General features: G+C 36.9%; 1 protein-coding gene across 1 annotated transcript in view; it reads right to left on the bottom strand.

The window, feature by feature from the left end:
• The window catches only part of PDE10A (phosphodiesterase 10A), a gene marked incomplete at its 5' end in the record, with an annotated part of 33994 nt that extends 17066 nt beyond the window's left edge, over positions 1 to 16928 (bottom strand). Inside the window, 8 exons of the mRNA XM_009584149.1 lie at positions 119 to 291; positions 3550 to 3705; positions 6756 to 6906; positions 9990 to 10073; positions 12126 to 12268; positions 13691 to 13877; positions 14517 to 14609; positions 16786 to 16928. Coding sequence (XP_009582444.1) covers positions 119 to 291; positions 3550 to 3705; positions 6756 to 6906; positions 9990 to 10073; positions 12126 to 12268; positions 13691 to 13877; positions 14517 to 14609; positions 16786 to 16928 — 1130 coding nt within the window. The remainder of the gene's footprint in view (positions 1 to 118; positions 292 to 3549; positions 3706 to 6755; positions 6907 to 9989; positions 10074 to 12125; positions 12269 to 13690; positions 13878 to 14516; positions 14610 to 16785) is intronic.
• Positions 16929 to 17759: the final 831 nt, after the last annotated feature.

The raw sequence follows: 17759 nt of genomic DNA, 5'->3' as shown, positions 1-17759 counted from the left end.
GGTCTTAGAAATCTCATGTGAAAGAAAATTACTGTGTACACAGAAATTTTTTTGCAAAAATAAGGTTTTTCTTTCTAGGACTAATGCCATAGTGAACTAACACTGCTTTGCTACTTACCTGTGTGCTTGGTTCTTAAGGTTTAATGCTCCCGTCTGATGCAGCTCTTCAAGCTGTTTTCTATTTCCAAAATACAGGGCAAGGTCTGTGGCGATGATGGCTTTCCGGATGATCTCAAGTACTTGCTCATATTCGCTGGAGCTCAGATTGGAGAAGACATTGTGCCCTTCCAGCTATGAAAAAGTAAAAAACCAATAAAAAGCACAAGCTCTAATTCTGAGATGATTTCAGCCTTTACTTCACCAGACAGGTTACAACGGTTTTACAGCCCCATGACATTTTTTGTTGCAAATTCAAATGTTGACAGCCTGAAATTCCCATTTTTATCTTTCTTTTTTAAATACTGTCATGAAACCTATGACTAAGCCACTGATTTGGTTTTGGGACTGCTCTTTCTGAAGCCTAAAGATATTAATAGAGAAAAATGCTAGCTTTTTCTTCTCTGATTTATAAGCACTACAGACACAGCACTTCCAGACAGTATTAGCTTGGGAACTTGCGATTCAATCCTGATCCAGAGTACTGCATTGCCAAGTTGGTAATCTGAGTGTCTGATTCACTCTGAAGTACAATTTTGATACTGCATAACACATAATACGGATAAGGAAATATCCAAGTTAAAGTACTAAAATGATTTTGTTTTCACAGTGTTCCAAATGAAATGTGCCTGAAATTGCTGCATTTACTGATACAATTTTCTCTATAGAAATAAAGTTAATTACAGTATTTTAATGTATATGAACATTTAGGGGAAAAAGCTGCTTTGTTCAACCATGAGTTGACTGACTCATAAACTAAAGACAACGGTTTCCACTATGGAGGCTCTGGTAACATGCCACTGTCATCCCTTTTCAATTTCCACTATGTATTATTGTGCATTTAACTGACGATATCCATGTACTGTGATCGCTCATGAAGCTATATCACATTTTGAAAAGTCAACACTATTCGCTGTCTCTAAGATTTGGAAAACAACTTGTCAAAAGTCTTCCTAATGTTGAGAGGAAACAAAGAAAAATAAGAAAGAATGAGCCAGCCATGTCAAGGTGTGCACATTCACAAATAGAAAATATTATTAAAATATATCAAAGGCAGATGTGTTTTGACATTTAATTGGCATTTGGGCTGAAGCTCATAAAAAGTTTCCCTGACTTTTGTCAAGCATTTACATAATTTGTTCAAAATAAATCCTCCATGGTACAAACAGGTTTGGTTTCTCTCACCATCCGGAACGTAAATGTCATTTTCCAACATTTTTACTTGGACAAGCAGATTTATTGTGAATAATGAATAGAAAATACAATCTGTCTATGTCTCAATGCTCCTTTGACAGACTCCTAAGTCATAGAACATGATATTTAAAATAAAAGTTCAGAACATTTTAACCCACCATCAACACTTTGGGAGCAGGAAATTACTACTACTAGTTTTCATGATTTAGGGATTTGGAAACCCTTTCCTCTCCAACCTTGCTGCCTAATCCACAAGAACAGGCTATTCGTCCTAATATTTAAATTATTCTAGATTCTATTCTTTAGAATCTTTAGAATTCTTTAGAAGCTGCACTATCAGAAAGACTACTGTGACAGCATCTGTTCATACTACTAGTAAAGAACTGATTCTGTTAAGTACTGACAGAAGCAGCCATTTCTGAGCATGTCACTCAAGCTTTTGAGTAGTACATACAAAGTACAGCTCCTTAGGTTTTATTCTTTCCCTGCTGAGCTAAAGCTAGTGAATAGAATCCTCTGTATTCCTAAGTATGGTGTACCCTAGAACTGCAGGTGGATGAGCAAAGCAGCTATAAAGTTTCAAACAGTGAAAAGAACTGCAGGTTACTAACATAAAATTAAAACTCAATGAGATACACCCTAAAGGGTTTGATGCATTGGTTGGCTTTTTTTTGTAACGGTCCAGGAATTCAGTAAGGCTTTTTGATTCAAACAAAAACCAGCAAGTCCAAAAGGCTGCTCTAATCTGCCTTTGCTGCTAATCACCATCCATGGGCACTTGGGTAGCCAGTGTCCAAATCCACTCTACGCTATGACCACCTATCTCCCTTTCCTCACCCCCACCGAAGGCCAAGGATAGGAGGTAGTAGCGAAGCAAAGGGGTTCCCTGCCTTCTTGGCAAATGGGACTTTCACCGATTACAACATTTCTGCAGGAAAAATGCAAAATGGCTTTTGAGGAATGACTGAAGTCTGCTTCACACAGCCATTAGTGGGACAGAGAAGTGTTAATGACTGAGGAACTTGCTCACTGTGCACAAACTCACATGAAAAATGAATACTAAAAGTCTAATGCCATACCACCACTGAAGGATTCAATTACACCCTCCTACATGGAAGAGCATTCAGAGATAAAGCTTCCATTCTCTGATGAAATGTATGAGATACCTAAAACCATAATCACAAGATGTGCTTCTGAATACAATACAGAATATGTATTTTTCCTAAAAGGTGATTAGGTATTTAAGAAAATAAAGATCTTCCCCCTGAAAGACCAGAAAGAAAGAAAAGTTAACAACGAATTAGAGGCCCAGTAGCATGGTAAGGCTGTGCATTGAGCGTGTGCATGGTAAACTAAAACCAGTGAGCACAAGTATGTTATGGACTGGCAGTGGTTTCATAGGTGAGAGTTCTCACTCTTTTAATTGAGCATGAAAAAAATTTTCACTGATGAGAAAATACCTGTGTGTCAGTGGCACACGTGGATTTCCCAAAATGTGTCTGCATGCTTTCTTGTAGTTTTCTATTCATTGAACATACAGACACATTACCTCATATTAGGAACTCTCTTTCATAGAATATTACCTTACTCATTTTTTTTTTTTTTCCCAAATTGCTGAATAATAAAAAAGCACATGATAACATAATGAAACAAGTTTAAACTTTTCATGCGTGCAAAATTAACATTTCCTCCTTCATGCCACACACTTAATGTTCACGGAATTTATTACAGCAGGTTTTCAAGCTTCTCATGCAAACTTTTGCCAGTACTTGAGTTTTTATTCAGAATTTCAGGATGGTTGAAGACTTTATTGAAGCACATTATGCCGGAAATACCTAAGTAAGTGAGAAACTGATTTTTCATTTTCAAAGTTCCTATTCCATATGGTCATAGGAAAAACCCTCATTGACCCAGAAGCTAAAAGCTCCAAAGGAAGGTCATGAGCAAAGACCGTCAAATACACAATATTTTTTATAAGATCAAGATTTTGGGAAAGCTACGTTTTGCACTATTACTGAATGCTTGGGTTGCTAATTGTGGAACCTGGCTTGCTGTAATAAATATTCCACTCTTCTAAATGAGCACTACAATCCAGAAATTGAATTAAGCATGCTTCAGAAAATCTACTGGGTAATGATGTGACTCCTATTTCCACCACTGGACTCTACTGCACAGAAGATACAATTTCAATAATCCTACCTGCAGGATGGACACAGTCTGCGAAAAGTGGTGCTGTTCCATTGTTGACGTGGAATAGAGAGCAGCTAAGGGGTGATCAAATTTCTGAAGATAGCTGTTGCTGTAACCTCTGTGATCCAGGTCATGACACAGGCATGCAACTAAAAGACCTTTTCGCTACAAAAAAATTGAGATAAATATGAAAAGTAAGATGGATTTCCTGCCCCTAGGTGTCACTCTCTTCCCAAAATACTGTAAAAATTAGACTATGCTTACACTGCCTTCAAAAAGCATATGGAGAAACATCCTTAAAATTGCAAGAAACGTGAAGTAAGGACGTGCTGAATTAAAATTCTTGGTCCAATTGTAATTCAAACCTTTTATATAATATGAATTTAAAAAGCTTTGTTGCACAATCACATACTATTGCAGGGATTCTGCTTCATGAAGAAATCAGAGTTTTAAACAGATAGTCTGGTCATCCACTGAATCCTTACCATGTTTTTTAAAAAAATAAAAAGTGCAGTTATCAAGGGAGAGGAAATACATAAGATGTATGATCTCCTGGTCAAAGTCCGATGCTAGACCTGCCTCTGCAACACCCCTCGAAGACACTGACCAAGTGTCCTAGGTGAAACTTTTCCTAGGAAGTCACTAATGTGAGCTACAGAAATGCTGGACAACAGCAATTGCAAACAAAGTAAGACGGTAACTGATTTTTTTATTTAACTAACTCTTAATATCCTGAAGAAATGGAGTCCCTGAAATCTCTCATTCAACACACAAAATATGTGAACACTTGCAAAAGCTATTCACACTGCAGGTGTGTTTTGAAAACACATTCATTAATGTTTGTGAAGCAGTCACTGTCGGCATGGAGTATCACAAAAATGTCTTTATATTCTTAACAGCTCTGTCTTATAGTTGGTTCTGATGAGCGTTCAGTAAACAAGGATAAGCTATAAAATGAAGCAGAAAAAGACTACTGATTAACCTCCTATTAAGTGAGCAATATCCAACCTATATACTCTACTAAGAGGCACATCATTATGTGGAAAAATAGCAAACAATGATGTAACTAAAGATTTTATGACAAATATACGATGTGCAGAATTAAGGTTGTAGCAACCTTAACAGTATTTCTGATTTTGAGACCTTTGCTTTTATTTTAAATCCTTCACTTTTATTTTTAATGATGCCTTTTCAATATCGCATCTTGTGAAGTACATTTTTAAAAGGCACATAATAAAACAGATGATGCAGCAGCACACATCCACACAGATCCTCAGCAGAAATGGAACATAACACACACCTATATTATTTGAAGTCGTGCAGTAACAGCTGTAGGAAGCTGGTATCCCCTTTTTACTACTGTCAGAAGGGGCAAGACGTTTAACCAACAGACTTGAAAAACGGTCTCTGACAGCAAAGGAGAGCTGAGTCTCAGAATCCTTTGTGCTACATGTCAGATCTACCAGGCATGAGCTTTTCTGTTCTTCCCCCACAAGTTTAATTCTCTGGTTGCATCCTTTATAACCTGTGTTTTTCCAGTCTTACAATTCTCATCAGTCTGTCCCTTGTACCAGATGGTTCTCTTTCTCTAGCTTGTCCCAGTCTCCGCATCCCAGGAAGTCATTCTTGTCTCAGTCCTTCAGGATTATACAATGCCTAATCCCAGTGCTCTTGACTTTGTACCCATTGTCCCTGCTTGGATCCCAACTCTTTGGCCACTGCCAACTGCTGGATCTATTTGTCTCTAGATCAGAGTCCCCTTTACTGTGTTTCATACTTCTCCTCCTGTCTCTAAGTCTATCGAGGTTCATGTCATTATCCCTCACCTGAGACCAGCCCATCCTAGTTCCCCAAACTTTCCTTCAGCAGTTTCCTGTATTCTTGTTGGATTCATCTCCAGTCTCAAGAGAGGAGACTGCTAGAAAGAGCTGGAACATAGACTGGGATAAGGCATTCAAACAGGTGAAGGCTGGCAGGGAACAAAGACTGTTTCCATCTCTCTTAACAGCTGCCTCTTTTGCTCTCCCCGTCTTTCTTACTCTGCATCTCCAAAAGGATGGGGCTTACTACTTGGTTAGTACTGAATGTTATCAGAGCTCTAAATATTCCCCGAGGCTGCAATCCACAGATTTTTGCTGTTAAAGGAATACTGATTTTTTCAAACTTGTATAGCTTTGCCAACTTTCAGCATATGCCTGGCAAATGCCACTTTCCTATTTCAGTGTCAATTTTCAAGTCCCTGCTTTACAGCAGAATAAACTAGACCTTTTCAAATGAAAGATCACCAAATTTTATTTTACTCTGACACAGTGAACAAAAACTTGATTTCTCCTAGCATATTTCTTTAAAAAAGCCAAGCATTTTTGGCTGAAATTTCCCCAAATGAATCAGCTTGAGGAAGTCACGGAGCTTGGAAAATTACAGCCCAAATGGCTAGTATTTGGCAAAGTTATACATAACTGAAAACAGGTTCTCCCAGTCAGAAGTTTCAGGTAGTATTAATAATAGACAGCACTCCCAGTTGCACCTACCATAATTCAGAAAAAAAACAAGTGACAATTCTTTATAGTGTATATTAACATTTAAACATTCTAAGCCTTCCATTTTACTATTATAACTTTTCCAGTAGTGATCTATTAAAAGTTTTGTTTTTTTTCCCTGATTTTTTCAAACACTATGCATTTATCTTTAAAATATGTACATGCATGCTAAGGAAAACTGTTGTATAATAAAAGTTAATCAGTGAATTAGCACATTTGGACAACCGTTTTCCTTCCATCCTTTCTACTCTTCTCCGTTACTCACATATGTCAACCACCTCTGCAACCCTTGTCCTCCTATTCAGGACCTCCCAGACCTCACAGGGTTCAAGATCAGTGTGTTTCCCTCCCCTCAGTACAGATCTGACAGTTAGTTAAATAATTAAAATAAAGACTGTGGTTGTCAATGGGCAGGGAGAACCTCAAAATGTGGACATGGACTTATAGCAAATCTGCTACTGCTTCTTCAGTGGGCAGACCTGAAAAACGTGAAGGAAACACTAGGATTAGGAATCTGAATAATTCTCCTTCCTCAAGCTTTCTACTCACACCTGTTTCTCTGCAGGGACCTTTATATACACTCTGCCCAAGCTGACAGCAAAACTCTAGCATAGAAAATGCACTTCTGCGATGGCTGATACCTCTGATGAGGTCTGATACAATCATCTCACCTACCTCTAGATCAGTGAAAAGCCCCTGGTTGTTCTGAAGTATGGCATACATGCAATGTGCAACAGTAACTGCATGCTTCCAGTTGTGGTAGGGCACACGGCGATAGTTCTTCTTTACAGACATAGTAAATCGGCATAGCTTTTCAAGTTCAAAGCTAGAAAGAAATTAATTTGGTCAGAGACAAGAAATAAGAACGGGAAGAATAACCAACAGAGGAGAAAAGATGCTCTTTGATTTACTCTTCTTGCTAGGATTGACTCTCATTGCAGATGACTCATTGATTTTAAGAGTCATTCAAGTTTTGGCAAGGACAGAGGAGCGTGGATACCTGACAATGCTCTTAGTTTAATCTGTGAAGTTCTGGAACATAAGTCAAGCCACCCAGCCCAGGCAACACAACTGCATAACCTTCCCTGCTCCCAGAAACTTGAAGTGTGGTTTCTTTAAATTGTTATCTGTTCAACCTGCCAAATAATAAAACTCTGCTTCTAATGGGCAGCTTGAAAACCTCATTTGTGATCAAAACATAAAATCAGGGATTTTTAAGCAAATGACACAGAAGAAATAATCCTGTTTAAATTAAAATTTCAAACACCAGATGCGTAAATTGTTTTGAATAAAAGAAGTTGAGATGCTCCGTATTGACATCGTGAAAAGAAGAACATTTTACTTTTTCCAAGACTTTAAGATTTTTTTTCCAGTTTGGCCAAATGAACAGAAATTCACATTTCACTGTTTCTTCATTTTTCACCAAACAATATTTTGTTAAGTAATTGCCGGTCAATCATGAAAATGATCCAAATGTATAGCATTTATGGGATTATTTCTTAAAGGACTTTTTTTTATATTTTTGCTATTAATATAGACAAGCAAAATGAATTTATGATCAAGAGTATTTTCATTAAGGTAATAATAAACAACAGTAATAAAGTAATTGTTATGTTTGGCTTATGTGCTCATCAAAAAACACCTCTGAGAGAGTTCATATTCTGTAGTACCAGAGCTCTGCACAATCTTTAATAGACTTTATCTACCAATGTTCCTTTGAAAGGAAAGCTGAATACTTTTTGTTTACAGATGGGAAATTCAGGCACAGATTAGCTATCAGGTAAAATTTTCTAAATTTTCTAAAATTTTCTAATCCGAGCTGCCCGGGGTGAAAAGGGCACTTGACCCCAGAACTGAACTGCAGATGCCAGAGTCCCAAGTCACCGACTTTCTCCCTCATAAGCAGATCAGTTTTCCTTTATTCTCATTTTTTCCCCGTTACTATGGTTTGACTTTAAGTTCCATGTTTTGATAATTTCTTGGGTATCTCAGGGAAGTGGTATTAACGTTCTAGTTTTGCAGTACATGAGGGCTGAGAAAACAAAGCTGAATGTCTCTGACCCACATGTAAAAATGTAAACACATTTACTATATGGAGCCAGTTAGATAGAAAAACATATTTCTGTGGTTGTGTGCTGAGCAAGGTAATTATTCTTCTTAGCCTCAGTCTGACATTAGTAAAAATGAAGGTCTTTCAAAAACGCTTTAGGCTTTCTTTTTTAATTCTAGAGAGTTAAGTCAGACAGCTCTAGAACAATTGTTAGAAATACTGTTTAAAATAGTACATCATAATTCAGAATATCACACTATATGGAGCCAGTTAGATAGAAAAACATATTTCTGTGGTTGTGTGCTGAGCAAGGTAATTATTCTTCTTAGCCTCAGTCTGACATTAGTAAAAACGAAGGTCTTTCAAAAAAGCTTCGGGCTTTCTTTTTTAATTCTAGAGAGTTAAGGCAGACAGCTCTAGAACAACTGTTAGAAATACTGTTTAAAATAGTACATCATAATTCAGAACATCACAATAGTCACTTCCATCTACATCCAATATCAACTCAATGGTTACTACGGACTAGTACAGTTGTAGCCAAAGGGAAAATCAATGCTACCTCAATGTAGAATACTATTACTTCCTCCACTGCTGTATTTTGTATACTCGATTAAAGCAGTAAAAGATTAATTCTTCATGAGAGCAAAGAAAATGTAGCCAGTATCATAGATTTTTCTCCAAAATCCTTCCTGGACAGGACAGTTATACGTTACATAGATGTATACTTAAAGGCACAACTTTACTCCTCAATATATTAAAAATCAAATTTTAATCTTAAAATAGCTGTACTTGTTTCAGAGGGTTGAGAAGTTTTGTTCTTTCAGAAATTAAATACAAGTCCAGTCCCAACAGCCTCCTTTTCAAATATTTTCCCCACTTTTGTTTCTTTAACTTTATATGTGAAAGCTGAGAGTCAATTTGAAAAACGTCAAGTAGGTATCAATTCTTTCCCATCAAAGTCACACCTTGAAAGAAAGCTGAAAATCTGAAACCCAGTCCTGCATCCACAGCCTTTCAAACAGGAACGGAAACCAGCTAACTACACCGAGCAGTACAGAACTGTATTTAGAACAGTCACCCACTTTGCAGTATTGAAGAAGACACGAGAAAGACACTCAGGTTTGACTGTATGCTTTGAGAGCACGGAGATTCATCCAGTTACTAAGATGAAACAGTCACCAGCAAATGTTTCCCAAATGTTGCTCCTTTTTGCAGGGAGATACTTCCCCTTGCAACTCTCCATCTGTAGACTTTTTCTGTAATTCAGAGCAGCTCCCTTCTTTCAGCAATGGGACATACTTAGCCAAGAGACTACTGATCTTAGTAATGATAACGGACACTGACAGAAAGGACAATAAATGAAACATTTCATTTGAAAATCATTCACTTCCATAATTAATGCACAACGATGCCAATAATGATTTATTTAGCAAGATAAGATATAACCTTGGATTATTTTAACCATATACTATATTAATTTCAGCAACTATACATTTGAAAAATCAGTATTCATGGACCTTCTCTCCTTTATGGCAAGAGTGCCTTTAATACCTTCACCATCTTCCGTCTGAAAAGCAATCTCATCTCAGAACCAAACAATACTTCTATATATTGGAAGGACAACTGTTTGGATGATATCATGAGTTCTTTTACCTGGCTGTTCCCAAATTTTATTAACTGAAGACCAAGAAACTGGGACAAGAAATCCAGCCTGCTTATTACAGCCCTGTACAGACCAGACATAGTAAATAAACTCCAAAGAAAATAAGACCTTGAATTAGAAAATAATGATCTCAAAATTTCCTAATAAATAAACACATAACAAACAGAATTAAAGCAATAAATCATGTACTTCATACCAGGCTGTCCCACAGGACTGGTGAACCATGTAGACAAAAATGGCAGGCCAGACATCCTCATACGGACTGATATCAAAGTGGTATCTAAGAAGAAAGTTTCAGCTTAGTAAGGACAAACGCCTTTTCATTCTTACTAAAAGCAACTACGTAATGTATATCTGACAGCATTCACTTGTTTCTGAACATATACAGAAAACTGACTTTACAGGCTATATTTTCCAGCAATGTAAGTTAATATATTTCCGCTAAGGTCAATGGAACTATGCTTATAGAATCAGAATCATTTAGGTTGGAAAAGACCCTTAAGATCATCGAGTCCAACCGTTAGCCTTTGGTTAGCCTTTGGCTTTGTTTAGTTAATAGGAACATAAATCTTTATTGAAGACGCCATTGCTTAAGTAATGTACAAAAATCTTTGTTCTACAGGGATGATGAGAGCTTTACAAGCACTCCTAACATATTCCAGACTTTCCTCCCAGGAATTGTAAAAATGGTGTCTCTAATAATACTTTTACTGGCTTTTTTTCAATAATTTCTGTCACAAATTCAGTGAGATTCGCTCTAATTTTGATAGAGGAAAAAGATCAACTTTTACTGGCTAATAGAAATTAAGCCCAAACTTCAAAAATCAAACATTTAATACTGCATTTTTTATGTTTCATTAGCTGAGACCTTCCCTCTCCTGATATCAACTTTTAGCCCTAAAATTAGGGACCCGCTCAGCAGAACTGTTTGTCCTTCGATTATTAATTAACCCCTTTGCCTGCACCTGCTGTGCTGCAATTCTTCTATTTACTTTCCATTGAACCCAGCTAAATGTTTGCATGTACGTGGCATACTGAACAGCACAGCAGGTACAAGAGAGCTGAAGGTAGCTGAATTGCTTGGAAAATGGTTAAATGTGTTCAGATTGCTCAAACTAAAGGATGTTAATATAATTTAGAATGAAACCTGTCATCTTTGCAAGTAAACGTAATTTTTGCTGAGGAGGTAGGTTATATAGTATCATCTAACAAAGCACAAGAAATTGTATTGGAAAGAGTAAGCTTCTATTAGGGTGCAATCCTGCAAGCTGCTAATACTCCAGCGTTCAAGCAAATCAATTCGGCATGTAATGAACTTTAACTGTAAGCAGTCCCTGTGAAGCATACGCTTGCATGCTTTGCTCACTCACAGCTACAGTGCTCAGCACCTGACAGGAGTGAGAGAGCTCTGGAGATCAGGTTTACGAAGACAACTTGGATTTTGTGACTCAGCATCATAGAGTTCTGATCTTAGGCATCTGGTCACTACAGTAGATTTTATTGTCCTGGGCCAGAAACAGTGACTAAAAAATGAGATGACTCCCAGTGTTAGCGTTGAGTAGGGACTGACTGATAAAATACAAATAGAGGTCCATCTTCAGGACACAGCAGATCCTTGATAGCTGAAAATAACTGAATTATTTCAGAGAAAGCTTAAGAGGCTGGATAGGAAGCCCTCCTCCAAATTTAGGCCGCAACTCTAAACTCTAGCACCCGGGATTCATAACCCTGAATTATCTTCAGAAGTTTGGAGATCTGTATCCGTTTCCCCCTCCTTTAAGAAGCACAAGCAGATGCACAAAATACACACAGCAAAAAAAAAACCAACCAAAAACCCAAACCCCAACCCCTCCCCCCCAAACCCAAGAAACACGCAACCCAGAAAATCCCAGGAACGAGCTGAATCTTTTATTCTAAAACATATACAAGGGGATGAGATCATGCATTTGGTCTTAACTACTGATGTTCCAGCTCAGCCTCCTCTCTGTCTCGGAACTGTTGGTGACTTGGGACTATCAAAAGAAAGCTCATCTCTACAATCCTTAGATATAAACTAATGCTTAAAGCAACTACTATAGCTACCCATGCCTGAGGAAAATGCTACCATTCTGAGTAGGTATTATTTTACATCTTTGATAGATAAATTTTGTTCACAGGTCATTAAGTATAACTAAGTATAAGAAAGCCAGACATAAACCTCTATGATTTTGGGATAGTTCAATAATAAAAGTGCTTCCTACAAAACTCTCCACTACACCTAGGAAAAAAGTAAATCATCTTTTCCATAGATTGATACAAGATGCAACTGTCGCTATATGAGGAAAATACTTACAGTTCAATTTCTTTATAAATATGTGGAGGCAGTGTACAGTGCATGAGGTTTTGCCACTCTTCTGCTGTACAAACACTGTGGTAGGATAGCTTCTCCATCGTTACACGGTAAATACACTCTGAATGGCGAATTCTGTGGTACATCTGAAAAAGGGAAGTCATTTATTAATGTGAAATTTTAATAAAGGAAAAAACCATCTCTTTCCTGTATTCAAGCACTTATTCTTAAAATACACCTCTGCAAAAACGTTAGTGCGTTTGGCTGCTCAACTTCACACATTAGAAAAGCGACAGATTATATTAAAATTCAGTACTTCTGGAAAACTGGGCCTCCTATCACATCATTCTGCATCTACTCATTCGGGTAAACATCTAAGGCTCGGCTGATTTTTCACCCCATCTGAGCTCTTCCAAGAAAAAGAATCAAAGTTCAGGAGTTAGAAACAGAGCTTAGTCCCTTGCAATATGCTAAAAAAAGAAAACTGGTAACAGAGCACAATTCATATTTTGTGCCACTGCATGAATTCAGCTATTAATTGGTACAAATAACTGCTACCTATGCACAGTAAAAAGTACATGAGATGTTTATCATACCTACATTACTATGCAATAGCTGTGAAAAATAAGTACAGTTAATTATTGAGAGGTTCAGACAGCTATTGCAGACATGGCATGGTTTGTAAACAAGCGAGGACACAACAATTTTACTAGTGAAGATAAACCTCTGGAGCAGTATGCCCTGAATGGTAACATTCACCATCTAAAAAGGAATGAACCCACACACAGTTGAGTGATTGCATAGACCCAAGTTTCATTTATAGGCAGGCCTTTCTACTTGCCTTGAGTCATGTGGAACAAGTTTAAATAATTGTTAGTAAAATTTGCTGCCCCAGTATACTGGCAGCATGATGTTGGAAAAATGGCTTAATGTATATCACCAGGCTTAACTGGCATTGCATTGTGTCTTACCTCCCATGAATATGACACATTTCTTCTGCATTGCATTTTTATACTTATATAGTCATGATCATTAAATTGCTTACGCTTCCTACGGGAATAGTAATTTTTGTGACGATAAAGGGTTTGAAAACAAAAATAGCTATCCACTCTTATCTAGAAGCATGGATAATTATGAGTATAAATGAGCATATAAAAGTATACATTGATATCTTTGAATATTAAGCATATGGAATCGAGAGAATACATAACATCTCCAACCCCCAGTTAAATTTGTAAAACATGTGATCTGAATTTATAAAAGTAAATAAGAATCATACTTTCTAATGGAAAAGAGAAGACAGATATCATTCACATTTCAGAGCTTGCTCTCTCAGTTTAGCTACAAGAAATTGATGTATCCAGAGTACAATTATTTCAGAAAGCATCAAATGAATCCCTGTCATCCTCTTAAAATACAGTTATTCAGGAAAGAATTCAATGATTCCTGTTTCCTCAGGAAACAGACTTATGAATCACTTTAATAATCTAGAACATCAAAATCCTTAAGTAGGATTCTAAGTCTTCCCATTATAACCAACAGCTTACAAAACTGTAAATAAAACTTACATTAGCACAGTGTAAGGCTAAAGCACAAAAGACTGCAAACATTTTAAAGTTGTTCTCATCAGTTTTAGAGAAGGCACTTCCACTTATTTTGTTCACCATCTGCACAACACCTATTACACTTCCTCGGCTTACAATAGGCATGCACAGGATATTTCTGGTTGTGTAGCCTGTGTAGAGGTCTACTTCTCTGGAGAGCCAGAAAAGAGAAATGAAAAAAAGAAAAGAGTTCATATTATTAATTAATATCTATTCCTTGATTCTCAGAAATGTTGATGTACAATATACTAAATAGTTTTAAAGAAGATGTAATTAGTACATGCAAGAAGTTCACCTCCAAAGCTCTCAAATATTTCCATCTACTGTGTCATATTTAGAAAGAACTTTTTAATCCTTTAATCTCCACTTGCAAGATAAAGAATTAATACTTCCTCAAATGTACAATCAGCTTATTCATAAAATTAAAGAATACATTCAGGTACTTAGGCATGCTATTTGCTAGTGAACTTTTTTTTCCTCCCCTGAAACTAATCAGATTGTAGGGAGGCTAGTAAAGAAAATCAGCAACAGTCTACCTAACTAGGCAAAGTTCCGTAACAGGAAAAATAACTAAGTTTTTCTCCATTATATCTATATTTGATAAAAATAACACTTTTTATTTGTATCTTTAAAATATTTCCCATGGCTAAAGCATTTAAATAGATATCTGTAGGTTGTCTCCTCATCAGAGGATCACAGCTCCATTAATGCATTCTAATATGAAATTTAAGTAGTAAATTTAAGTAAAAGTTTGGTGAGCTATCTTCCCCTCCCATGAATAACATCCTACCTGTTAAAGCGTGGATCTGCATAGGCATCAGGGATGTTAAGGACTTCTCCTGTTCTTGCCACTTGACCAGCTATTCCTTTTTCTATAGAAAATCTGCAGAAAATAAAAATGTGTGTTAGCCACAATATGAGCTACCTGGAAAAACATTTTTCCAGTGGAGTCTGTCTTGGGCACGGTAATGGATATTTGTTCTCAACCAGCGTCATTTTGATGCTTTCAGGAGAAAAATCTTACAAGAGAACAACTAGTAGTAAATAATAAAATAAAAAAGCACATACCAACAGATACTTTCTGAAAACATTTTATGCAACTACATAGCTTAATACAAAAGATGCCATAATATGACCATTTTAGTGACAAAAATTCAAAGTCTTTAATAACCCTGGGGGTTATGCCTAATAAACATGACATTTGTACAGAACCCGAGACCTGTGTTTACCTTTACAAGCTATTGATTTTATAATCACTTTTACCTATTCATTGTTTCTTTAGACACGTCATAGGCAATATGGAGCTTGTTTCTTCGGGGGGGAGGGGGAGGTGGATTTGGTAAAATAAACTTTGGAAAAAGACCAGTGGAAATTTCAAAGCTAAACATTTTATGCGTTTGCCATGTACACTTCAAAGTAACTAGCTTGTTTCATCTCATACATGCAAACAAGGCCATGGTACTAACTGCATCCCTTAATCACCACAAGAAAGTTAAACACAACAAATATATTCTGGAGTTGAATCAGAAAAATCTGTAAGTCTGTCTTGCGAGGAAATAACTTTCAATTCTTTGACATAAAACAGTTATGACATACAAACACAAAAGAACTTGTGGAGAAAAATAAGTAGAAAGAATCACATGTGGAACACTTTCCAATCCTGCCCCCACTGAAGTTAGTGACAAAGCTGACAGGATTTCACCCTGCACACCTGATTTTAAGTTAGTTTCTTCTGCTGCTTCTTATGATATGTACATCACACCAACTTAAGGCTCCTTCCTGATGAATGACTGACTTGGTGTCACTTTCTTACAGATATTTAAGTTGTACTTCTCTTTCAGTATACAGCACCCACGAAACAGCTCACACTCTTGCACTCAGAGTCAACATTAAGTAATTTTCATACAGAAAAGACAGAAAGATATAAGCAAGAAAAACAATTATCAGGAAGGAGTATGAAAGTGTATGTTAAAGCAGGCCACCTTCTTTAATTTACACCACCTCCTTGCTTGTCAGTATGTAAATCGCACCAATTTTGACTCCTTCCATTCTCACTCACACAATGCAGTAAGTGGGAGTAAGTTTGTCTAAAGGACTCTAAGTGAAGACATGAATCATATCTCATATTGGCCCAGAACTTGAAAAGTGTAAGGAGGAAACGAAAAAAATTCTGAGAAAATCTATGCTGAGTATTTTAACAAAATTTTCGTGCAGGGTATTTAGTCATACATTTCTTTCTTTTTAAGAACCTGCAGGTTTAAAACCTGTGTGTCTTTGAAAATCTCGATCTGTATCTATTAAGGATTCATAATTTTTGAAAAGTGAAAAATGTTATATTTACTTTGTTGTTTTGTCTCTTTCATTAAAAAAATGTGCATACATATAAAAATTATGTACTTATGACATGAAGCAGAAATACACATCAATTTTAGGCAGAGAATCCTATGCATTCATTACAAGCCCATATACATTTTCAAATTCACCACTTGAAGCACACTTCAGAATCACAATTACTTAAAAGTTCGAAAATACTCTCAATTCACATGAGAAAAAGTAAACTAAATTACTAGACTTGAAATCTTCAAAACCAACGACCAGTCCATACTAGATTCTACATATGCCTAATCCATCCGTAAGAAGTACAAATTGTGATCTCCTTGCTTTGGATGTGCTTGAATCGCACAAATTTCAATTCCTCTTGGGAACCCTCTTGGGAAAAAAAGTCTCATACTGCCAGACTACGCATTAGGTGCACCTTTACCTGCACCTTTACCTACCTCAGAACACTCTGTTTTTTTCCCAACATGATTTCCAAAAGGACCGCCTCCGGAAGACGGCATTTCCAGGAGTGACGTTATAGCTTCAGAGACGTTGTTTCGATGGCACTGCAATGTCATTCCCAGAAGTACTACCTTCTGGAGGCGGGTCCTGGTGGGAATGATATCACAGTATGACAAGTATTGTCAGGGTACCTGCAGATAGGCACAGAGACTGGGTAATAAAATGCCTGCACATCCATAGTTATAATGAAACTGCATTCTTCTGCTAGCTACTCTTACCTTATTTCTTTGGTCTTCTTGAAGACAGGTTTCCCATCATTTTCTTCTCCAATATCAAAAAGGTCTGAATACAGCTCCTTATTTTTGTGGTCAACCTGGAAGAGTGCACACCTATCTGCATTCACCAGGTTTTTTGCATATATCTATAGACAAAAAACAAAACTAGAGTTAACGGTCATGAGTTAGATTATCTTCAGTCATTTATCTGATAAAAACATAAGTCCCTAGAAGATAACAGTTTTGAGAAATTATCCCGTATGAAAATCTGTTTGAAGGAGCATCCACCTTCACAGCAATCTTTTAGGATACAATTCAAAATGAAAGTGTGTCTTTTATTCTTCTTTTTTTTTTTGTAAATTAGACTGTTGTCCTCCTTGAGAAATGCGGGAATATCTTTAGAGGCTTGAATGTTTGCTAAAAGAAAAATGGCTTTCCTATTACACTGGTTTTTAAGTACAAGGAATGCTTTTCAAAATGGTACCTTTCCTCCCTCTATGTTTAAATATTATTCACCTTTTCTTGATTTTAAGTAGATAGGATATAACAAGGCCTAAGAACATTTTTGGCTTTTTGTCTTTATCTTCAATGCAAATATATTGGTATTGAATATCCAGCTGTCCTGGTTTCAGCTGGGATAGTTAATTTTCTTTCTAGTAGCTGGTATAGTGTTGTGTTTTGGATTTAGGATGAGAATAATGTTGATAACACACTGGTGTTTTAGTTGTTGCTAAGCAGTCAAGGACTTTTCAGGTTGCTAAGCAGTCAAAGACTTTTCAGCTTCCCATACTGGCCTGCCAACGAGAAGGCGGGAGGTGCACAAGAAGCTGGGAGGAGACACAGCCAGGACAGTTGACCCAAACTGGCCAAAAGGCCATTCCATACCATATGACGTCATGCTCAGCATATAAACTGGAGGGAGTTGGCTGGGGCACAGTCGCTGCTCGGGGACAGAATCATAGAATCATTAAGGTTGG

The sequence above is a fragment of the Fulmarus glacialis genome, unplaced genomic scaffold, assembly GCF_000690835.1.
Source record: "Fulmarus glacialis isolate BGI_N327 unplaced genomic scaffold, ASM69083v1 scaffold9458, whole genome shotgun sequence".
Lineage (NCBI taxonomy): Eukaryota > Metazoa > Chordata > Aves > Procellariiformes > Procellariidae > Fulmarus > Fulmarus glacialis.
Note: the sequence above shows the minus strand (reverse complement) of the source record. Positions and strands in the feature narration are given on the sequence as shown.